Source organism: Apostichopus japonicus, chromosome 5 (assembly GCF_037975245.1).
Source record: "Apostichopus japonicus isolate 1M-3 chromosome 5, ASM3797524v1, whole genome shotgun sequence".
Lineage (NCBI taxonomy): Eukaryota > Metazoa > Echinodermata > Holothuroidea > Aspidochirotida > Stichopodidae > Apostichopus > Apostichopus japonicus.
In genome coordinates, this window is record NC_092565.1 from 21,822,763 (window position 1) to 21,847,810 (window position 25,048).

The window sequence follows — 25,048 nt, forward strand, 5'->3', positions numbered from 1 at the left end:
AAAACTTATCAACGGAATGAAGCAAATCATGTAAGAACCGTATATTAACTAATTCACTGATTATTTTCAGCACTGATGTTGGTAAGCCAGGGACCACAAGCATGGAGAAGTAAACTTTTACTTTTCTTTCGTCCATCCATCACTTCCTCCGCATATATCCTTCACAATGATACATATTTTATTCTGTATGGATATTTCCTAGCACTGATGTGGATAATCATCAGTTTTATGTCAATAATAATCATCAATTCTTCCCCGAATAAAAAGCACTCTCAAGGAATGACATGCATAACATCTGTACCATATGCATCTCCACAAGTATCCTGAGAATGTACTGCTGTTTATGTTTATTCAATTTTTTTTGATAAGTGTTAAAAGGGAAGGGGTGCTTTGATGGAAGGCTTTTGTTTCCGTCAAAGGGTCACAAGAACACTGGAGAGTAGGTGAAGTGACCTATTTATGGATGTCCTTCACATCACTGTTGACATCACGAAAAATAATGAAATTTGACAACGAAACTTATGAGGTTAATCGTGCACTTACCCTAAGCCTAAAGTGATCAAGTTGGTGAGAATTAACGACGGCACAACCATTCTCAGAACATCTGCAGAAAATATGTTACTCTTCATTGCTTTCGACTTGCGAAGACTAAGACGGGCATTTTCTGGATGTTTGAAACGGAATTCCCTGATGGCAAAAGAGGAAGAAAGAAGAGCTGTTTAAAGAAAGTAACTGATATTTGCTATGCAGGCATTCTGAAGAGCGATAAGAGGGAGGAAGGGGATGGGGAAGGGGGGGAGGGGGATGTCTTATACAGTGGAATGAGTCTTCTTTGTTTTCTTCCAAATGGTTCTTTGTGTGAAGCTGTATGCAACAATACATTTAAGTCCCAAAAGTCCATGTAAAATTAGATAGCATACAGTGGTTGTGCAAGGGGGAACCACTACGTCATTGCAACAAACAACAAATACTGTCAAACGTATGATCCCAAACACACAAGCTGCACTGCTGCTATAATTGCAACTACACACTAGTTAGCTCTAGTTTGAGTGCATCTCCACAGTCCATTGCTATAAATAAAGCTGCGGTTGACTACTTTTATTGGAGTTGAATGTGTAAAACCTCCAGTATCCCTTTGGACATTGGCCAGCTTCTTTATTGCGGACAATCCACCCTTGATGAGAAATCGTCTGTCTTCCGTGTTAACCTCATTTTCGACCATCCGTGGTAAATATTTATTGCTTCAGCCATTAAGTTAGCAATTCCTTTCATAAATCATCTATACTTTCATAAGAAACACTTTTACTTCAGAAGGGTTAGTTCACTTTCTATGTCGTCGATATCCACTCAAGCTAAATGGAATGATATTTAGTGACCTCATACTGATGTAGGGCAACCTATCAGCCCACAACTAAATTTTCACAATAACAGTAAGGAAAAGGGCAAACTTGATTTGTTTGCAATAAAAATTATATTCTGTTATCAATCAAGCTCTTTGTGTAGACAACAAAAGAGAGCTGAATGCCTGATAAACATTATGCAAGATTAAATTGTGTAATGAAGTTAACATACTTTGGGGGAGCATGTTCAGGCCTGCTTGACCAATCCCAGATCCATTCTGTGTTTCTTAGTCCCTGAAAAAAAGGAGATCAAAAAAAGGCAGTTTCTAAACAAGGTACCTCACAAGCAGATATTCACCACTAAAACATTCAATAATTACGAGAGGTAATTTAACTTTTCATCAATTTAAATATCGTAAATGATTACTGTTGTAAATTTACATGTTATATTCCATAAATCCAGATCATGCTTTTTCCTCTGCACTTATGTCTAACAATACTTGAAGAGCTAAATACACAAATTATTATGGATGAATCCATAACTATTGTAGGGGTCAACCTTGTGACCGTTCTTAAAGTCCATGTTCCACTGTCATCCAGTAAGACATTTTCTGAGCATTATAGTACTGTACCTTGTATTATTCCAAAGCAACGAAATGTTTTAGCGCTAAATAGATTTTTCATTTTCAAGTAGGTAAGCCCTATGAAATAACTTAATGTTATTACATTTATTTTTCCATCGAGACTGGAACTGCCTACTGTATGTAACAGCTACAAATAATGCACTGATAACATCTGTTAGCACTAATTAATTATAAGTGGTTGTCATTATCACCACAAAATATGCTAGAAAATAAAATTATGGTCACTGAGTCTCAAATTCCAAAGAGCATTATCCTGCCACCCTCGTATAGTTTAGTAACTCAAAGACACAGATACTTGTTTAATTGAAATCTCATCAATGTCTGGAAAAGAACTTGGAAAGTGAGAACGTCCAGGAGAGGAGATGATTTGTGAAAAGTTTTTGAGATTGTTTCACACTACAATTTGGGACCATACTGATAGCTTTTAAGGAAGGTAAGGATTTTCAAGCTTACAGCACAATAGGGCCACTGTCTGATCTATTCTCACATCCAATGAAGTCTCGCTTATAATGGCAGCCTATATTTATATATAGATATATATATATATATTCTAGGCCTCAAATAACCAACACTGAAGCCAAAGAATAATAAAGTTGCCAAAGATTATTATTTACCTGTTCACTGTCTGAGGCACCTGAATGGGAACTTAATGTTGATCCAGGAATGTCTGAGCTCAAAACTGGACTGTGTGGACTCTTAGGACTACTGAAATATACAACAAAGATAACAAGATATCACTCTACAACTGTTTTCTTACATAAATTGTGTCATTTACTCCCTCTTTGCAATATGTTTTTTCCTTTAAAGGAAATTATGGAAAATGGGAGCATACCATTTCTCTATCCCATATTATCGTAGGCCCCTCGATACTTGGTGGTTGCCTTAAACTGACCTCAGCCCCCAGACTATACTTCCCTTCCTGACCCCCCCCCTCTCCCCTCTCATAAGGTCTTGAATCTATGGTACCATACCTCACAGATATAAATCAAAGATCCTGCTTTAAAATACACTGTGTTAATACAATATATCCATCTATTCCACATGTTCATTGTATGTTTCCTGACCAGTAAGTACTGGTTACATAATAACTTTTAATTCAGACTTGTTTGAGTCTCTGTGTTTACTCTGAATGAAAGTAAACACCTGGATATGAATATGCTGGTATGTCTTATATAAACAAATGTGTAAAAAACAAAATGAAAAAAAAAATTGCAAACACACTTTTTCATATCAATATTTTAAGTCCATTCAAACAGCCAACTGGGAAAGTTTCTCCTTTTTTAAACATTTTATTTTTCTCACTTCAAATGAAAAATTTGATAAATTAAACTTTTATCTGGGGAAACATGCATGATAACTGCAATTATCTCACCTTCCATCTCTAGAGCTACCCCTGGATGTGGATCTGGACTGGTCCCTCTGTGCCTCCATTAATAGCTTCTCCATGTTGGTGGTGCAGTGAATAGGTAACGGTTTACCACCGGCATTGTTGACACTGTTTGGTGTAACCACGCCACTGCCTCCTTGCGAGGATAAATTTAGTTCCACCCATGATTCTTTTGTAAAGAGAGGAAGTTTATCGTTACAAAGAAGTTAGTAAACATATATGTAATGAAAGAAGAACAGTGATAAGTATGTAGTTTACCATGATGAAAGCTACTTAGTCTCACCGGAGTATCTCCAGCCACAGTAGACTAAGACTAAGAATCTATCAAGCTCACACAAAGGTACCTTTAACACACTTGTACCACCCTCAACAACCCTTCCTTTTCAACAGCCCTCATCTATATCCCCTCCCCCAATCCTAATCTGTTCAGAATGTAGTTTGGTCATGAACAACCTCACACTGCCGATGCTAGTACGTGTAAAGTCACGACTGACAAGCTGAACCAGAATTTTATCGGTCGGGCAGTGAACAGAGGGCTTGACGTCACACACCGCCAGACGGAATCTTCTTGGTTTGCCAGCCAAGGGAAATACAGTCAATTTTTAAATTACTATGTTTTAAGCCTTTACATCCTGACAAGGTACTTAATTCTTTAAATAGAACTACTACCTGTATTCTTGAGATCCATTCCAATTGTGCAATTTTGAGCGAAGCCAAAACTACAAATGACTGGCTCTAGGCTCATTAGAGGTTTCCTTCCTCCTAAATGGTGACTTTATTCATACTTAATTTCAACTGTGGATTTATGAAATGATTTTCCATGGGAAGTATCACAAGATCATCCCTTACAAACTTCAGAGTAGCTTAGTACATTGTATGGGTGGTAAATATTCACTTTTTTTTAAGTATGCTTTCTTTAATTAAGAATCTGTTGTTCAATTTATTCCTGATTCAACAGAGCATCCTTAGATGACATTTAACACCATTTTACTTTGACAAATTTGTTATGCATTGTACAAATTTACAGCAATTCAAATCTGATTTAAATTTCTATAGTTTTGTGAATTGCATTAGACTGAGGAACTGACCTAATGGACTGTTTTGTTATCTAGACTAAGTAGTCCAGTCATTTTGATTGATGAGCCTCAGATGATTAAAGGCTCATTTTTCAGAAAGGTGGAGTGTCATGAGAAGTACAACCTGGGCTGATAGCAGTGTCTTGTGTCTTAAATTATCCATTAATTACAATACAAGGAACGATGATCACTATCTTCTTATTTGTTTTAATTCTTTGTTGCTTGGTTTTCTTCCTTCTTTACATAATCAGTTTGTGCACATTTAAAGTAATTAGTAAAAGACTGTAGTGGAGGTAATCCCAATAGATTAAAACAAAGCACACCCATAGGACAACACCAAGCAAACAGTGAAACAACATCTGGATCTCAGACAGACAAGTTATTTAATTAAGAACAACTGAGTTTTTAAAGTGACATGATGTGCTGGTAAGCACAAACAACTATGTTCAGATACTGAGTGTCTTTCTACTACTTACAAAGTCAGACAGGTCAACAGATCAATGTACTTCCAAATTAGAGGAAAGTTTAAACAGTAGACTACAAGTTGAAACAAAACAAAATGTTTTTAAGCTGTAGATTTTCTTGCAAATCAAAATGTTACATACATATATCTCTTGTAGCAAAAGTGTCCCCACAAATATTGATTCTTTCTTTCTTTTCTCATGCCTGGATTAAACATATAGATAAATTTAGATATTTTTAACTCAAACGAGTGCACACAGAAAAACAGAATATATTTATCTGTGGTACTATAACCTAATGTGCAAAATTGCACAGATTGCCGCATACATTACTATAGCTCAAAGGATATATACTGTCTTTGAATCAGGAATCTTGTATATTGAGTCAAAAGCCTTATCTATGATACAGTATGCATACAAATGTTAACAATAAATTATTACCTGGGGCTCACCCTTCCATGACCTGCATGGATCAATATTTACAATTTATTTGTGAGGACAATGGTAACAAAGGGTTGATACTGTATGAAGGTCCTGTACAGTACAGAGTGACTCTATTCACATATGTCGATGTGTGTATTCTTAGAGGTACAAAGGGTACCCCATCAACTAACTTTAAAGAGATAACAAATGTGTACCCAGTCGGTTAACATTGAAGCTTTGTCAGTGTCATTCTTAGGCTGAAGGGGGGGGGGGGAGGTGGGGGGGCACAAAAGGATTTCCTGTTTTGATTCAAGGACCTGAATCCGGTACAGACCTGCTATTTTCACCACATGTTGATGACTGATAATTGCTTCATCTTGACAAAATAGCCAAATTTGAAACTGATACGAGAAGGGCTGGTGGATAAACCGGTGGGATAGTAGTAAAAAGCAATTCACTATGACACAGCATATTGTAAGTAACATTGGGTTTGGTACATACATTTGAACACACTTGGACCCCAGTACTCCTTGAGGGGGAAAAAGTAGGTCAACATAATTTACTCCATGCAAAAAGGTTTTGGAACTGAAAAATATCCGGTCAACATATCTGTAATACATATAGGGTATAATAATGCAGCACATGTAATCTATGAATCAAAAGCAAACTTATATTTCTAACAACCAGAACAATGTTGGCAAGGATTCTTTGTCACTCATACTTCTTTGTTCTTGTAATTGTTTGTCTAATCAATGAACCCAAGTTGCACCGTCAATAGCTTAGAAAAACACACACAAAAACCCCCTCATAAACACAACAGATACTGGCTGCCAATGTTGTACGGTATACTGTACTGTACCCAGGGAGTTGGACTTACTCAATTCAATGTTCCAAAATATATCCAATGTTTTCTATTAGTTGGTGGTGTGGAAAGAGAGGATCAAATCTAATCATATGCATGTCAGAACATAAATCTTCATATTCCTTGGTTTCTACAGCATGTATATATTATAACTATCCTTCGGTCATCCTCTGAAACTTCGGCTCTCACAACTCGTAACTGGATCAAACAAGCGATTCGGGGAGCAAGCTCTTAGCCATGTCGCACCATTCTTGTAGAACAAGTTACCATCAGAAATACAAAGCCTTACCTCTATCAGCCCTTTAAAATCAGAGTTAAAGATATTTATTCCAAACAAACCTATATCCGGTTAAGTGTATTGAATCGTATTTTTGTATTTGTTTTGTTAAGCCCATTGAACCCTGGGAATTTGCGCTATATAAGCACCGGTGTAAGAATAATAACAATCATAAAAATAACTCTTTGTGCTACAGTAGCATGTGTACAGGTAAATATAAGTCCACAATATATATCATGTCCACAAATACACTGGTCGCTGCATTTGTGGGAATGAACATTAATTGCATAAAATAAATACATAAAATATTATTTTGGAGCTATAGTATATATAGTGTCCTTGTACATAAATGAACAGTATGATTTCTGGTACTACACTGGCAGGGTGACGTTCCTTAACTCAAAAACAATCAGATGGAAACAAACTTGTAGATGGGAAATGATGAATACATTGAAACTTGGGGAAGGTTCAGTTCACAACCAAGTCAAAACCATGCAGGTTCGACCTTACACACATATTAACTTAATTTATACTTATTACTTTATTTATAAATTGTCATATACTTTAAAGTAAAAAGTATCAAAAAACCCCAGAAAAAACAGAAGTTACCAACTTGTTTTTGATGAAGAATACAACATTCTCTAGATGTAACTGTTTTTCCAATTCAACACAAAGTGTACAGCAGATCTATAAATAAAGCCTGAATATATATATATATATATAGTATAGTATACCTATACGGTAACTTACAGCATGTTGTATTGTTGTTACTCAAGTTTCATGCCTGCAGAGTGCAGCAATCATCAGACAACTCGATCGCCACACTGCAGGTATGAAACTCAAGTAACAACATGCTGTAAGTTACCGTATAGGTATTCTACATTTTGTACTTGCTCTACTTCTATGCATTGATCTAGTTTGCAACAGGAAGTGAACACCTGAATCTTTGTTATATATGTATATATATCTATAATATTGAAAGCGTAGTGAGTTGGAAATCTAGAACAGTGAAAAAACTTCCAGCCTCCACCGGGATTTGAACCCAGGCCTTTCGCTTCATATGCAGACACCCTAACCACTAGGCTATGGATGCTGATTATGTATATATTATACATATATATATATATGAGACTCTAGGAAACATTGTATAGAGTTACAACATTCTAGATGGCTTCATAAATTTCAAACCATGGTGGCAAAGTTACTGGTCTGCAAAAAGTTATACAAATTATGAGAAGCTTGCATTGCCTGCTAATGTACTTTGAACGAGGTCTTTGTCAAAATTATTGTGAAGATTTCATTTATTTAGGAATAGGATTTTTGTGACCTCAGAAATTCATGATAAAACTTGATCGAATTTACTTTACATAATTATTGCTTTGCTTTACTTTTCAAAATCTCTTTTCAGTTTTCCCTTGTTGATTTGCATTTCAACATAATTCTCAAACACTGTAGCTTAGAATATTTCACTATGCAACAACTCCTGAGTGAGGTAGTAGAATATGTGTGTATAAGGTGGGCGAATAAAGGTGTGAATTAATACGTAATGTCACATACTGTATTGTTACATATTTATTACATATGACATATAGTCTAACTTTTTTATTCCTACATAAATACCAACTACTTCAAGGCCTGGTGAAACTTGTTAAAGATTTTTTAAACCACATAACCTCAATGATTTAATGTCGAGTAAGTATAGAAGGTATGCTACCTAGTGAAAGCAAAAGTATATATCCTAACGCCATATTGGTATCACAGCTATATCCTGTATGAGACCTACTATGAAGACAGTCTACAGGCTTTTATTGTGCTCTAATGCTAGCGTTAAAATAATTCTTACATCAGACTTGGCTAACGTTCTGACTAGACCAACCAGATCACAGCAAACTATCAATGCCACAGCAGGTTTGCCATAATCTCTATCATCAATTACCACTGGCTGGAACAGGCTTAAACTCAGCCTTAGCATAGGCTAGGGCCTACCGTAGGCTACATTATACAGGGAGCTGATAGTGGCTCCTTGGTCAAAGACTCGGTCAGAAAACATAAGCTGGACTTATGCCTACCGTTTAACGGATCTTCCACTTCACTACGTGGTGTGCTCGTCATTTTCAGCAATTATCGAAGACTCGGCAAAGTATATTTGTTTGTAATCAGCCTGTTACATGTAACGATAGAATGATGAAGTAGTATTTGTGTCGACGTCTTACGCTTGTTTTCAGAGCAAAAGCCAGATGTACAGATTGTCGTACGACGTCAAAGGCGCTCTAAACTGTCTAAGTCTATGCTGGGAAATTGTACTGTTGTGGGCTATAGTTGTTTATGTGTAAACGTTTGTTTACATACGGGGTTTTCATTGCAGACGATCCAATATTATGTAGGGGTAGAGAACTAAGAATCTTCAAATTTTCCTTCCCTTTCCTTACATTACGCTAAAATTTGGTAAATAGTCTCTTAAAACATTCTCCTAATAATTTTTCATGCAATCGATAAAATCGAAACGAAAATTAAGCATAAAATTCAGTCGAATAACCGTGATACTGTTCAAATATGAATATTCCATTATGATAGATGGCAGGGAGCCAATAGGTTTCTATTTCGTTTTCTAAGTTTTTGCGGATCAGCTGATTATCGATAGTTTGACGTCATAAAATCGGTAGCTACACAGCTTCCATGCTGTTCTGTAGTTACTTGTTCATCACCGTCTCCGAAAATGCAACTAACTTTCTTGAAAACTATGAAAATGAACGACTGAAAAAGTTTGAAATTCCAGTGACCTGACGCCGATAGTCCGTTCCAAACATAAAAGTTACACATAGACGAAAATACCTACGTGAGTTGATTTACAATCACGAGGGCTCAGAACAGTTGCGACATTTAATAATGTTCATATCTCCTCCTCACTTTGCCCGCACAGCGGACGTGTTACTCCTGCATCCGTTAGAATATGGTACATATCCACACCTGCTACGAAGGTTACTCCTCACTATGATCCCATTCTAACTAGGCTATTCCTCAAACTGGACTAAGAATGGGGTCAGTTCTGTAAAATAGCTTCCGTTGATTCGTACCTATAGGTTATATCTACAGACACAATGACTTACGGTCTGGCACTAATTAGTAGTATATAACCTTATTTCAAAAAGCCATCCTTAGTTACATTATTTTTGTGAGGTATACAACCGCCCTCCCTCCTCCACCAAAAAAAAATAACTATAAAAAAGGTTAGGCTTGCGAGACTTCTTGGTGCTTGCAAAGTCGATATCAATTCGCCAGAATACTGTGCTATATCAGGAAGTGTGCCATACTTGCCAAATCGGAAGAAGAAACGTCAGCAGAGTGGTCGAGCGGTTCCAACTACATTTATTTACACTGAGACTGATACGATAAAATGAGTTATATAATAATGATACACTGTTCGGTAAATAAATAACTATGAACGCAATGCATCCTGACTATATCACTGCAGTGCCAGTTAAAATTTCTCACCTCCCCCCACACCAAAAAAAAAAAGAAGAAGCAAGAATACGGTACATCTCGGAAACCTTCCTGTATATGGATAACTTCTGTACAACATATGCCTGTAGGAAATGGACCAAGGGCGGCGGAAGTACTTTTAATCTGGGGGGGCACCGACATCAAAGGGCACTTTGCAGAAATTCGATTGGACTGATGTAGCCTGATATTTAGTACCCTTTATAACTCTTATTGTATTATCTTATTTGCGTATACACATCACTCCATCAACGCCCCCCCCCCCCCCCCCAATGAAAATATGCATACTAGCACTGCAATATCCAATGTGCAAATTGGGAAACAAGGAACAAGTTTTCTATTGAGACAAATGAGGTGAAATCATGCTAGTTGCTAATGTAAAAATTTTCCGGATTAGAGTTTATTTCTTGTTAATATATTAACAAATTGTTTCCATTCGAAATAGCTTTGAGTTTGACCCACATAAATTCATTTACAGTCAGGGGCGTAGCCAGGATTTGCAAATTTGTATGCACGACTATCTGAGCGGAGCGCCACCATCGGTTGGCGCGGAGCGTACAAGAAAATTTTTGTTTTACAAACCCCTCAGATGGCCGGAAACGGCCCTTCCCGAGTGTTCATTCTGGTCCCCTGGCCTCTTGCTAACTTGAGACACCTCAATTTTTATGCAGAAAAAGGGCACATTTTTAACCCTGAGGAAAAGTGAGGGGCACGTGCCCCCTGTGCCCCCCCGGTTCCGCCGCCCTTGAAATGGACTCTATAGCTGATCAAGTCCGTGGACTCTCAACGAACAATTAGTCAAGTTCTAATCAGAATGTATCCCATTTATGCAATTTGGCTACTACCGTAAAACAAAAATATACATGGCCGATATAGGGAACAGTTAAAGAATTAGCAATGTTTGTTTGATGTAGGGAATAGTTAAAGAATTAGCCAAAATCATGATCCTTTGCCGAATTTATCCCTCCAGGGGCAGCTCATGATGACGGACATACACCATTGTTTTGGAATTGTCAGCGATGTCCTCCAAATTCGTAACCTCCTAAAGTTACCGAATAAGAGAAAACTCCCCCCCCCCCCCGCAACTCGTTAATGACTTGCTGCATTCCTCTAGCTACCAATACCCTAGAATAGACGAAGCCACATTATGAGAGATTTTAATGGTTTTATCCATTGAAGTAAATTTTTAGGTTTTTATATCTTAATAAATTTTCAGGATAGGTTGGGTTAGTTTGTTTACTTTAATGTTGAAGTCATAACAGCTTTCGCCTAATCTCATCGTTCCTGCTACAATTTTGTTTGTATTGTGTACCTACCTGTATCTCGCAATTGATCAAAGCTACTGTGTACTGTGGTGTAGTGTCCTGTGGTGTACTGTATTGTATTGTGGGGTACACAGCTAGGGTACTAAAGTGCGCATGTACTCAAGGTTCGTGTGTACTAAAGTTGTGTGTACTCACTCAATGTGGGTGCATTGTAGCCTACAGGGGGGTGCTAAGGTGCACAGCAGTGCACTTGTGTGCACTTGAGTGCATGTGTGCGCGCCTGTGTGCGCGCCTGTGTGCGCGCCTGTGTGCGCGCCTGTGTGCGCGCCTGTGTGCGCGCCTGTGTGCGCGCCAGTGTGCGCGCCTGTGTGCGCGCCTGTGTGCGCGCCTGAAGAGGAACATAATGCTATTTTTGTAAGAAAAGCCACCCAGGAAAAACCTGGCCAATAAAAGCCAAACTGCGAACCCAGTCATCTAACATCAAGACTGACTGTGTGATACTTTTTAAGAAACGTCACCCAGAAAAGAACCTGGGCACGAAAACCAAACAACCGAACGACTGATCTGCTCTTAACCCCAGTCCCCTTGCATCGAGACTGTGTGATCATCGTCAGGTGGTTATGATGGTTCCCCTAGAAGGGGATCATAATGATACCTTGATCCAGCCTATATAAGTGCGGGAAAGGGGCATAGCATTTTCGGACAGTGCTTGTCTTGCATAGCCATTTTGAAGCACAAAAATAATTGCAGAAAAGAGGATTACTCTGAAAATAGTTTAGCATAGTAGCATCGCCTATTTGAGTAGTAGCGGCAGCTTTTACAGCAGTATCGTCTCTTAGGAGTAGTAGCACCTTCTGTTTAGAGTAGTAGCACCTCCTGCTTAGGGTAGTAGCACCTCGAGTTTAGGGTATTAGCATCTCCTATTTAGGGTAGCAGCCACTGACCTAGGTCGGTCGTAGCAGCGCCACTTGGAGTCCTTTTGGCGTTTCATAGATAATTGCCTGCACGGCTAGCACTGAGTTGTACTCGTATGACTTGTCCTTGCCACTGATCTGTACGTTAGTGTACAGATCAGTGGTCCTTGATTGTTGACTTGCCGTACATGGATAAACTTCTAACGCTGAAATTCATCGTCGCATGTACACACAGCAGACTAACCATAGCTATATAGTTCCCGTCCCTTGGCCTCTAGACTGTACGTAACCAACGTGTCACAATGTTATTGCCAACTTATTAGCTGACGCAGCAATTAGAGAAGAAGAGAAAGAAATTTTATGCTCATATCAAGATCATTTTAAGATTATTTAAACTAGTTAAGATATATTTAGACTTTTTAAAACGTTATTTTTTGTATAAAATACAAATAAAACTTGTAAACTGAACATCCTAATTACACCTGGCAATAGTTTGCCCATTACATTTGTACGTGTGTTAAAAGTGACAACCACATAGTGTACACGATGGAGTCTCTCAAGTACCTTTGCTTTTCTATATTTGTGTTTATCCCTGTCTCCAATTGCCTCTATTTTCATATTGGTGAAACAGAGAAAAAATGTTTTATCGAAGAAATTCCCGATGAAACCATGGTAATAGGTAAGATAAAGGGTCTCTTTATATCTAATGTTAGGCTACGAACGACCGTACCGTTACCGTTCTCTGCCTAGCCTATACACATCCTAATTTAGACCTAGGATATGCCTAAAAAGCCTAAAGTTGCATTCATTTAATGCGATAGAGTAAAGCCTAGACATTATGAAACGAGCCAGGCTATTAATCTGTCAACGTAGGCCTAGGGGGAAATGTCATATTGGCAAGTCCTAACCTGGCAAAGAAAAGGGAATAGATTAACGCAATTCGTCAGATTTTAGGCCCAGCAATTTCTTTGCTGGAATGACATTCAGAAACCACAGCATCCCACGTTAACAGCACAAACAGTGAAATAGTTTCCTTATGGAAGCTGAGACTGTAGATGAGTAGCCAAAGTAACCTTTAATGTTACTAGATCATCGAGGGGTCTGTAACGTCTTTTGCCTTAAGAAGTTATCCAATTTGTAACTACTGTGTTATTAATGGGGTCTATTGTCAAAAGCCACAGGGCAGCTCATTTTCCATATTGCTATGTTGAGTTCCTAGACCCATGCCTGTGTTGAAAATCATGACATCACAATTGTGAGTAAAAGTTGGTATTCTATGCATGTTTCAAAACTACACTTCTCTCCTACAGTGAGTGTACATATTAGGCCTAAATAATAAAAGTCTAATATTAACATTGTTTATATTTGTTATATAAACCCTATGTACTTGAGATCTATTTCTCTTCAACAGGCAACTATAAAACGCAATTATATGATAAAAAGTCAAATAGCTTCATGCCTTCCAGTCCCGGAATTGGCATGCACGTGGAGATCAAAGGTCCAGATGATGATATTATTCTATCCAAGATGTATAGCTCTGAAGGACGGTTTACGTTCACATCCCATACACCCGGAGAGCATCTAATTTGTATCTATTCAAACTCTACTTCATGGGCCATGTTTGGCAGCAATAAAATGGTAAGTTGCAGTGCAGCTGGGTTGTCAAGTTTCTTTGATTGCCATGTCATATAGTTTGCCAATTTTCACTTAGTGATTATGATTGTTGAATTAAATAACTGTGGTAGTGCAGTAATGTGGTTAAAAAACAGGGCGTTAAGGAGAAGATGTTAGCCCAGTACAGGAAAGAAGTAGAGATAGACCGCAATGTTGGGACTCCGATATAGATCCTTCTTATAGTTTTAACAGGGTTGAAATTTAAATATCTGCAGATGTTTCAATTGTCCAGTTTGGTGCCTTTTTAACTAAATGGGTATTTTGTTTTTTATTTTGTTTTTATGTGCAGAGGGTTCATCTTGATATTGAAGTGGGAGAGCATGCTAATGATTACAGAGAGATCCAAGAAAAGGACAAACTTACAGAACTCCAGCTACGAGTACGACAGTTGCTTGACCAAGTAGAACAAATTCAGAAGGAACAAAACTATCAAAGAGTAAGTACAAATTATGGAATGCTATCCTGTAGCTCCATAGCATTTACAGTCATCTTATGTTAAAACACACAAGTTGACAGGTCCTAGCTACAGTGATTGTATAGAGTTTGCTTCCTGTAGGCATTTACGACATTGGGAAAGATGAGATGAACATGAACATTTTCACAGAGTGTGGAAGTGAGCATTAACTGAGAAATTAATGACAGTGACTCTAGCAACTTATCAACAATGTGGGTGACCATCTTTCAATATTCATTCCATGTGGGAGGTGGAATACATCTATGCGAATGTGATGGCGTGTGTGTGTATGTGACACCTGCTTGTAAACACCAGAACTCAAAAGTTCATGGCAGATTAACTTCATGCATTGTATGTGGATCTGTCATTTTGGGTAAAAACAGCCTTTCTGTGAAGGTCAAAGGTCATTTGAGGTCGGAAGAGGTTAAAGTCAGAAAACACTTTTCTTACAGATTTGTCGATATCTCCATTCTGTCAAGTAGTAATATTTTTCGTCATTTAGCTTTGATGCTTTGATCGAATGAAGAGTGACTCAATGGGCTTTGAAAGTTCACCCTGAAATGTAAATGAATTTATTCCGGGTCATAGTGCATGGAATAATTTATCCAGCACCACGTCACAACATGCTATGCAAATTGGGCAGACTGCTATTGAAGTTCAAAGTCGTATAGAATTTTTCGAACGCAGGGATTGTAGTATTTCATAATAGACAAAAACTTCAGACTTTCAAAAGAGCTACACAAAGTTTGAACAATATATTATTCCCTGTAGTAAATGTACTCTTACTGTGGACTGGTTGGTCTGCAATCAGCATAATGAACATATCAGATGAACTTGTCATCCCTTTTGCCAGGTTAAATTTGAGAATAATAACAAATAGACATATATCTTGTATGGCAACCTGAAGATAAAAAACCGGGTGTGCATGTATGTTTAAAAGAGTTAAAGGTTTCTTGATATTATGTAACTAGTTCCATGCAGTACAGTGGTCCTGAAAGGACAGTCAAGTTGAAGTCCTGTGTAAGTGTAACACAACGTCACCTCAGAAATGTGATATTTGTTGAGTTGAAAAGTTACGTTAACATGACATCTTGACGATAATTGCCAAATTGTCGATTTGTGTGTGTTGCACGTAACTTGACAACACATCAAAAGTATGTTATTTGTTGGGTTGACAGTAAATTATGGTTACATGATCTCACGGCAAAAATGATCAAATAGTTGAGTTGCTTGATTGCACATAACTCAACATTTTGCCTGGGTATGATATTTGTTGATTTGTCTAGTAATGCGCTACAAATCAACTCAAATATTTGAGTTTTGTCAAGATGTAACATTTAATTTAGCATATTTGGAAACTCTACTAGAAATATATATATATACAAGTTGGTTGTAATGTTGTTTCATACTACTAAGACTACACCTGGTTTGTCCCTTCAAAATCATCGTAATTCAGACAGATTCCTCTGAACTCTCAAGACTTTGCTCATGAAGTTTATACTATGGTTGATTCTTAAAGTTAGAATTCGGACATATCAGTTACATTAGTAGTCACAGTGCAGTCCTTATTAACATTGAATGTTGACTTTTTCAGTACCGGGAAGAACGTTTCCGTCACACCAGTGAGAGCACAAACCAGAGAGTTCTATGGTGGTCAATTGCACAGACAGCAATTCTCTTAGTGACGGGGTTCTGGCAAATGAGGCACTTGAAAGGATTCTTTGAGGCAAAGAAGCTGGTCTAATTCATGTGAGTAATTTATTTTGGAATCAAAATTATTAGATGGAACTAATATCAGGGACGAGACAGAAGTGTTATGACCTTCCACTATGAAGGATTATGATATTATGTGTGCCTGACTTGTTGTAAGACACCCTTATCGGAGGAGGGAAAGTGTTTCCGCAGCAGAACAAGCCGTTCTAGCAACACGCTTAGCAAATACCTGTGAGTCTCTTATTGCTTCGCTGGCAGTATTATCCATGAAACTTATTCATTGCGTAGGCCATATTGTATGTCAATAAGGCCTATGAAATGTTTTGATGTGAAACGACCAATTCTTTGGTTTTAATTTTCCATTACTTCGATCACTGTGAATGGGCCAAAAGTTTAGCGGAGAGGTACATTGTCATGACCGTGATGTATTACTACACAGTAGTAAATAAAAGTGATTGTAGAGGTGTTGATTGATTAGTTCTTGTTTGTAATGGAATGCATATTAAATGAGGCTTTAACTACTTAATGAATTCCAATTAGTATCTTAGTGTATCACATCTGATTTCAAACTTTTGCTGTATATTTTCATTACCTTTGTATCAGTTTGTTAAATTGTAGCAAATCACTTTTCTTCATTTCAGAAAATGGAATAAATTGAGTTTAACTGTGAAGATGTGGAAACCATGTATGGGTAGAAGGTGCACAGATGTAATTGAATGTTCCCTTATCAAGAGGATGGCAGGGACAATGAGCAGCATAAAGTTTGGGCGGTTGATTGCCAGACATGGTTTCCAGGTTCTGGCAGAGTGGGCCCATTCATTCAAGTTGAACTTTTTATCTTTTAAATATCATCACCAGTTTCTATACTTGTTGTATTTTAAAGTCACAGGTGCCTTTTGGTGGTGAAGGAGATGTTCATTTGAGGCTTGCTCTGTAGAGACCAGGGTCGGGTTAAGGGATTTAAAATAAGTAGTTGAAAAAGTGTTCTGTTGTAGGTAAACTTGGGATTTGGTTAAGTATTTTGTGAATCAGGATTGTAGTGTCTTTGAGGACTTTGGTTTCTGTGATATGGTCTTTGGCAATCTTGGTAATTAAGCATTCATATCTCTTTTTGTGAATAAATGTTGGAACATTTGCTAGTTAACAAAGCAAAAGATTTGAACTAAAACTTTCAAAAAATCTAACTAGTAAGCAACCTTCAAACATTTGGTCATAATTCTTATCTTTAATAAATTTAATCTTATATGCATGGAAGTATTAAGCTGCAATATGTGATGATTTAGCCTGTTTCATGCATTTATATGCCTTCAGAGTTTGAAGTAGAGTATGCCGCATATGTAGTGTGGGACTGTGTAAATAGATTGCAAGAAACACTAGCAAAATCTGTGTTAAGACTGCAAAAAATTGGTCAGTTGGTCAAGACATTAAGGTGACCAGTCATGTCAGGCCTTAGAACTGACAATGGTGGTCAAGACCTATATCTGACCATAATGGTCAGAACGTAGAACAGAGCACATAGGTCAGGATGTTGATTGGTCCACTGCATTACTATTCAGGGATGGCAAAATTGATGCAAATATGTATAGCTTGTGTGATTTAATAGCACTTTAAGACTATATGGGCCATTTGCATATTTCAGATTTGTTGATAAAGCCCTCCCGCAAATATATTTCCTGATTCAAAGGTCAGTGGCTCATGGAACTATTGGTAACCTAGAAAGAAAAATGTTGATTGAAGCAATAATCAATTTTAGAAGCCTGGTGTTGTGAGCATGCTCAACGGTACCCTGGAGAGTTCTATCGTCTGTGGGAGTTATTCATTATCTTTGTTTCTTCTTAATTTTTTGATGAGCATCATACATGCTGCATCAGGCTACCATGCTGTCTATTCGGCCAGCATGTATTTTTAAAATATTAAGAGCTATGTACATTTATCTTGAACTTCAAAAATGTCTGCTGATACCGTGAATCGTCTAGTTCTTATGTTAAGGGTAGAAGGGTGCTATTGTTAAATGGTAACATGGTTTCAACCCAAAACTCAGTGTTGTCTGATATTGCGAATGGTAAGTTGAAAGTTAGATAACAATTGTGACACTGAAATTTCTTGTTTATTGTGAAAGTGGGGAAAAAATGAAATTTACCATGTTGGAAGAGAAGGACATTCCAGACAATTTATTTTACAGGGGAATATCTCAAAGAGCAGAATTAGTTATCACTAACATTACTTGCGCCCGGACTATGACATCATAGACTAAAAATACTGCCTCGAGTCATCCTTTGAGATGGCTTGCCTTTCAAGGACTGATGAATAGATTGCATCAGGATGTGGAAGAACTCGTTCTAGTTATGTTCTCGACCATACAACGCTGTATATGCAAATTCAAGTCTTTTTTCTTGGATTAGTGGTGTAGTTTCCATTTTGCTATACTCATTAATTGCACCTTGGCATTTGCAGACCCCTATACCTCTAGCAAGAATTTGTCAAGATAATTGTACACTCTTGCCTGGCATTTCTTACATACACCAGTTTGGGTTTGTATTTCTGCATTTGTAAACTAGCATTCTGTTAATAAATTAAGTTACTCATTTCTTGAAAAGGATGATATCACATCAGAATGGCTAATTCTACAGTAGACAGTTCTCACTGGAAGAATATTTTAGCAGAACAAATTGCCAACTGTAGAAACTGATTATGAGTGAGTGATTTTTTGCTCTTGTTTAGATTCAGGAGTGTATATTTCTTCACAAGAACCATCCAAGAAGTTGTAGTAGCTTGCATAATCTGCAGTGAGAATTGGCCTTGAAGTGTTTTTTCTGTCGGTATCAATTATGAATGTTATCTTATTTGTACATGTGCAGATGTATTTTGTGTTGTAATTCTCTATGTTACTCTGTGTCAAAGTATGAATAAATGAAATCTTATGGTCAAAGTAACTTGCTGTCCATTTTTTTTATTTTAGTGGTAAAACCCTGGTTGCTCATCTACTGTTTGTTAAGGAGATCAATACTATCGCTGGCGTAAAAGGGACACTGCCGTCCTGTCGGCCAATCCCCTAAAGAAGTTAAATCTTTGTGAGACAGAAAATGACAAAAGTATTTAGAAAGTCATTGCAACAACTGAATGTATTTTTCTGAAACACTTTCAACCTGAACTCTGTAAGCTTCACAGCTTATAACAATGAATAATCAATTCAATAAAACTTCTAAATAATGAAATATCAGCTAAATAGTCAAATTTGTCTTAATATTTTGTCATCTTCAAACATAAACATAAATCCTAAAATTTTACTTAAATACTTTGCATAATTTCAGAAACATCTGTAAACATTGCCATGCATTTCAACCACATCTATGAATAAGACTTATCAAATCCAAAGACGGAAAAAAAAAAAAAAAAAGTGTCAGTCTGTGCCATCATGAACTGAAATTAACTACTAGATCCAATGTAACTCTGCTGTTTAATTAGTTCTTTCTTTCTATTTTATATCAGTTTGGTCGCTTAATATGAAGAACTCTCCCTACTTTTGCTCTTAAAAAACAACCTAGATACCTCCATGGCAGAGCAATTTTGAATTATGCAAGTGACAATCGGCTGTGTTTTTGCATTTCATGAGGGTAGAAAATGATGACTAATGGGAGGTGAACGTTTGGATGTCTAGCTTGAGATGACCACCACTTGAGGATGGCAGCAAGCAAACAAAACTCTGCAAAGCTTTAAAACGAAAGGCCTATCAGCTGTCTAGAACACGAGCAGAGCTGCATATTCCTTGAGGTAGTCTGTCTAGTGAAGTGCCGTCTGTTAAATAGTGACTGAAAAATTGTGAGGGAACTGTGTGGGTTGCATACCAGAGGTATCCCACTGTTGGTGCCAATATGCCAATGTTCATGGTGAACTTGGCTAAACTTACTTTCATTTATTAATAGTCCACACATCTGCAAATTGCTTGGATAAATGTCAAATATGACGACGTTAAGCTTAAACAGTGAAGACAGCTTATTGCTTCAGGTTTTCAAATGAAATTTGGCACATACCACATAAAAATAATAAAAGCAATGCAGCAATTTCTGAAGCTATTGTATGTCAAATGGAAAGAGTCAATGGGTATTGAAAAATCCCAGCAAAATTGCATTGGTCTCCTCTCTGATCTGATTCACAAATATGGACAGGTGTACTATATGAAACAATGATATACTCTTATGTCTGCCTCTTGCTGTCACTGTGTGGTCCACTTTATAGACTTATCCCTTTACTCCTTCAGCATCTCTGACAGCAGATATTTAAATTTAGTCAGTTTACCCCATAAATCTCTTTCACTTTGAATTAAGAAAACGAAATTGAATCGCCATCTATATTCTTTTCTGGACAGTAGCTGGACTTAAGTCTGCTCTATGGTTAAAAACCACTGGGAAACCTTTCAGAACCTATTTTCTCTAATGTAAAATTGTGCCTCTATATTGCATACATGCATATCAAACATGACCTTACATTTGACATTTCATGTTTCTAATCAGTAGTGGTCACTCTCAAAGTTATTATGATACGATAAATAATATTTAAGCTTAAAAACAAAACAAAAATGACATTGAATTGGATAAAAAATTTGTATCCATACACAACAACAAGCAGTTTGGACAAAGCTGAAAAGCTTTCAATCATTTCCTGTTTTTTTTGTACCCAGATTTTAAGAATGACCTCAAAAAATATTTAATGGTCTCACTTACTTGAAACTTGTTTATAATACTGGAAGATTTAAATTGAAGTGATTTTTTGTCTTTTCTTTCAAGGATATTAAGCAGCCATTTATCAGTTTTGACTTTGAGCCTTTATGTATATAGGGTTGCAAGAAATATGTTGCTAACAGCTGAAGCAAACATACTTTTTTTTAAAACTTTATAAACACTCATATGTTAGTATACACTTATCTAGCCATATACATATTTACATTTTTCTTTTTTTTTTCTTTTTCTTTCTTAATATTGAGTATTTTAATAGCTAAATCCTAGTGGATCATTGGTATATATATGTATCTATGTGTTAAGAGGTATGCATAAACAAATATCACATCATTATTGCCCATATAGTAAAGACCATTAATTACACTATTCAGAATAATTTCATTTTTTTTTTTAAAGATTATAGCTCAAATATCTGTAAAATGTTACCACTAAAAAAAAGAATCACACACCGTAACAGAAAATAAATAAATAGATAAAAAAAAAAAAAAAATTGCAAAACAAGAGGGAAGAGAGAAATTTTTCTTTGTGGAGCACAGAACCTTTCTAACCTCCCATCTTGACATTCTTTTTATTTTTTATGTTTTTTACATCTTTGTTCTATCCACAAGATGGGGGGGGGGGGCATAAAAGAATTTATCATCTCATTTTTCATAAATCAAGAAAATGGGTCATTACCACTTCAAACAAGTCATAACTGACACAGACTAATTTTCTTTGAAAATTTATGTTCACATCAAATCTTACATTTTAAATTTTTAAATGTTCCTTTCTTTTCGGTGACCCTCTATAGTCCCCCTATAGAAAGGATACAAGGATAGATCCTGAGAATAATATGAAGCTAAGCCAATCATAAAGGCTTGAAAATACTCTTTCCTTTCATTCCATACAATTAATAAGTGGTTCGACTATTGAAATTCTGTTTTTCCTCCTATAAACTCTGTTGCTGCATGTAAATTGTAAGATCCAAATTCCATTGAAAGCCCAATACCTTAACAATTTATAGTCTAGGCCATAACTCATTTTTCTTTTTCTTATTTTCAAATTCATTACTCGCATCAATGTCACCATGCCACGTGTTCTGAATGATAACAAATGTGTTAGCAGTTAAACTCCGTAACCTCAACATTACCAACCTTTTTGTTTTAACGAATAATCGGGAAATGCATGTAGGTTGTAATGAGTAAATATGACTTGCATGGGTGCAATTGGAAATTTGTTTGAGTTTACTCCCACCAAACTGAAACCACAACCATTACACTGTTGTGTCAGAGGTCTATGAAAGGTAATACATGGTGCTCAATCTTCACCTAATCTTAATCAGCCATGGGTGTATAGCATCCTTGCCAGTATTAATCAGGGATTGACCAACCATGCATACATACAGCAATCATATTCAAAAGACTACTTCTCAACTGATGTATCCATTCTACCAAAGTTGTTTTCAGTTACACAAACATCAAGTTATTCACAGATTGTTGAACATTTTTTTGTTAAGCAAGGTATCCAAGGTTACTTATGTACTTAAACTTCATTAAGGTAAAATCCGTTTTGGAACCTTTCATTCAAGGTGATATGAGTTCTTAATTATCTAAAGTCCTCAAAACTTCATCTTGTATTAAACTGACAAACAATAATACATATTACCTGACAAGACCAGGAATAATTTACCCGGAATGGCAACTTGAGAATAATGAATTGTACCTGTTCATTTTAACTCAGCACACAAAATGTAGCATTTTGGAGAAAAACAAGAGGAAGAAGAAGAAGAAATAGAACTTAAAAAAATCAAATATGAAGTTAGTTGGCAGATTATAAGGGAAGCTGAAAGAAACAATTGAGTTACATTTCACACTTGACTGAGCACACATTATATGATGATAAATACAGACAGAGATTTACATGTTAACTTTAAGGCCTAAGCTACAAACTGAAAAATGTCACAGAGACAATTGGTCTGGTTGGGGATGAGATACATGTGACTACCAAATCATGCTAACAAAATAGCGGATTTAAACAGAAGCTCAGAAATGGTGGAAGATAGAAATGTAGTCCAGATTTTACAGCATTAAATCTTTTACTTTCTTTCAAAGATTTAAAAATGAGACAAATGATTTTACTCACTCTGAAGTCAGAGGAAAAATGTTCTTCTAAGACAAGATGTTTGTCAACTTTTTTCCAAGTTGCTAACAGTGAACTTTACCAAACATTATGTGAATGTGTAACTATCACAGAAGTGTAACTTGCCTTTTAGCCACTGGCTACAGTGCTAAACTCCCTCTTTGAAATCATGTCACCATTACGCATAAAAATGGTCCCATTCTTTTGGCCCATTCTGTGGCCCTTCACACAGATCTACAGTGCTAAACTCCCTCTTTGAAATCATCTCACCATTATGCATAAACATAGTCCCATTCTTTTGGCCCTTTCTGCAGCCCTTCACACAGATCTAGTGCTAAACTCCCTCTTTGAAATCATCTCACCATTATGCATAACATGGTCCAATACTTTTGGCCCATTCTGCAGCCCTTCACACAGATCTACAGTGCTAAACTCCCTCTTTGAAATCATCTCACCATTATGCATAAACATGGTCCAATACTTTTGGCCCATTCTGTGGCCCTTCACACAGATCTACAGTGCTAAACTCCCTCTTTGAAATCATCTCACCATTATGCATAAACATGGTCCAATACTTTTGGCCCATTCTGCGGCCCTTCACACAGATCTACAGTGCTAAACTCCCTCTTTGAAATCATCTCACCATTATGCATAACATGGTCCCATTCTTTTAGCCCATTCTGCAGCCCTTCACACAGATCTACAGTGCTAAACTCCCTCTTTGAAATCATCTCACCATTATGCATAAAAATGGTCCCATTCTTTTGGCCCATTCTGCAGCCCTTCACACAGATGTCACTGAAACAATGTCAGTATGAATGGCTTCGTTTTCCTTGGTATCTTTCACAGCAGGACTGCAAATACTTTTTGACTAGCTAGTGAACTGTCTACTATTGGCATTTTTAAGTTATCTAGTATATACCTTATAATTGACTGATAGCTGTAGTGTTACGTACTTCCTATATGGTGAATGAAGCAACGAAGAGCTGGTCCCATATGGGTTTGGCATGTGTCTCGATAGCATTTAATGCTCACTGGACTGGAGAGTTGTAGCATCTGGATCTTACTGGAAGTGATCATCAAACATGCAATTCTAGAAAAACTGAAGCCCTTAAATATGTAGTTGGCCCTAAGGGAGGGTGAGGGAAGGGTGAGGACTGGTAGAGGTAGCCATACCTGGTACCCCCTTCTTGCGGTATAACCCTTATATGGAGCTATTGCTTAGCACAAATTTTCATTTATTGCTCTCTGCATCTTCTTCCGCAGGACAGGCTTTATGCAACACAGTATAACTATTAACTTTATTCTTGCAAAAAACTTCAATTTTCTTCATATTAACATCACAAACTCAACACACCATATCCTGTCTCCTTCAAACTTGTCCGCTATGAAAATTCTTCAAAAAAACAAGAAGTTAACAATTCGCAAACATTAAACTTAATTGATATCAAAGTTGTAGAGTTTGTCAAACATTGAAATATGTACAACACAACAACCTAATTTGTTTTAAACAAGCATTGGTGCTGGTTATTCATTGCACGTTTTACAGCAAGGACAAGAACATCTGCTCAAAATGCACGCATACTCATAAGATTATATTATTGCTTTATTGAATTAAACAGTTATTACATCTTTTCATATTATTGATAAAAAACGTTGGATTAAATGTGTCATCCTTAAAATGATAGCAAACTGTAGCATATGTTTAAATCATGACATGCAGGTAATAATGTTAGTTCTTCCTATCTTAAGTACTGAACACAGTAAACACATGTCGACCAACGGGCCGAGGGAGTAAGATAGGCTTCCTACCGTCTTAGGTCTTGCTATGCTCATCCATCCAGAAAATAAAAAAATATTCCCCCTTTTTTCTGTTTTTTAAAACATGTTTTGTTCTTGGAACTTTCAAAATCTTAGTACGAAACAATGAATTCAAAACTGGCGTGACACCAAACGAACAAGTTCTGAGAGGAAAAAAAACAAAAAAACTAGAAACAGCTGAAAACCTCTGTTAAACGATGACACACAGGGAACTTCGATTATGCCTTGATGCTAGAGTTTGCTTCACTCGAGCGCTGCCACTTTTCCTTCTGTCAGTGGAATTCTTTTTGTGTTTTTTTCGTGTGTTGTCTGTTGTCTCCTTCTCTTCCTGACCCTGAGATGTTGAGCCTTTATTTTTCTGGGACTCTAAAAATTCTTTCTCATC

The 25,048-nt window shown here is 36.9% G+C and overlaps 3 protein-coding genes across 13 annotated transcripts in view; 1 reads left to right on the plus strand and 2 right to left on the minus strand.

Moving 5' to 3' along the window:
* The window catches only part of LOC139968058 (BCL2/adenovirus E1B 19 kDa protein-interacting protein 3-like), a 15,746-nt gene extending 6,974 nt beyond the window's left edge, over nucleotides 1-8,772 (minus strand). Inside the window, exons 1-5 of one of the 2 annotated variants that reach the window (XM_071972383.1) lie at nucleotides 8,540-8,772; nucleotides 3,357-3,540; nucleotides 2,599-2,686; nucleotides 1,573-1,634; nucleotides 544-687 (exon numbers count right to left, since the gene is read on the minus strand). In XM_071972383.1, coding sequence (XP_071828484.1) covers nucleotides 544-687; nucleotides 1,573-1,634; nucleotides 2,599-2,686; nucleotides 3,357-3,540; nucleotides 8,540-8,582 — 521 coding nt within the window. In that variant the 5' untranslated portion in view covers nucleotides 8,583-8,772. Of the gene's footprint in view, nucleotides 1-543; nucleotides 688-1,572; nucleotides 1,635-2,598; nucleotides 2,690-3,356; nucleotides 3,541-8,539 lie in introns of both variants that reach the window. The other variant, XM_071972382.1, reaches the window with a different exon arrangement.
* A 3,870-nt stretch (nucleotides 8,773-12,642) lies between these two features.
* On the plus strand, nucleotides 12,643-18,842 carry LOC139968057 (transmembrane emp24 domain-containing protein 4-like). Its single transcript, XM_071972381.1, has 5 exons — nucleotides 12,643-12,826; nucleotides 13,559-13,785; nucleotides 14,111-14,257; nucleotides 15,870-16,024; nucleotides 16,630-18,842. The coding sequence occupies exons 1-4, from the start codon at nucleotides 12,694-12,696 to the stop codon at nucleotides 16,017-16,019; spliced, it is 657 nt and encodes a 218-aa protein (XP_071828482.1). The 5' UTR covers nucleotides 12,643-12,693; the 3' UTR covers nucleotides 16,020-16,024; nucleotides 16,630-18,842.
* A 249-nt stretch (nucleotides 18,843-19,091) lies between these two features.
* Nucleotides 19,092-25,048, minus strand: part of LOC139968050 (cGMP-specific 3',5'-cyclic phosphodiesterase-like) — a 184,420-nt gene continuing 178,463 nt past the window's right edge. For 4 of the 10 annotated variants that reach the window (XR_011793215.1, XR_011793212.1, XR_011793213.1 and 1 more), the window contains one exon: nucleotides 24,905-25,047. Coding sequence is in view for 3 of the 10 variants with exons in the window: in XM_071972364.1 (XP_071828465.1) it covers nucleotides 24,854-25,047 (194 nt within the window). In the remaining 7 variants the exon portion in view is untranslated. Of the gene's footprint in view, nucleotide 25,048 lies in introns of all 10 variants that reach the window. The other 6 variants (XM_071972364.1, XM_071972365.1, XM_071972367.1 and 3 more) reach the window with 3 other exon arrangements.

Excerpts from the sequence above, each read along its gene's own strand:
- LOC139968057 (XM_071972381.1), top strand. The coding sequence starts at position 12,694 with ATGGAGTCTCTCAAGTACCTTTGCTTTTCTATATTTGTGTTTATCCCT. Across the intron at positions 12,827-13,558 it reads CGATGAAACCATGGTAATAG|GCAACTATAAAACGCAATTA; the intron begins GTAAGATAAAGG and ends TCTCTTCAACAG. Across the intron at positions 14,258-15,869 it reads AGGAACAAAACTATCAAAGA|TACCGGGAAGAACGTTTCCG; the intron begins GTAAGTACAAAT and ends TGACTTTTTCAG.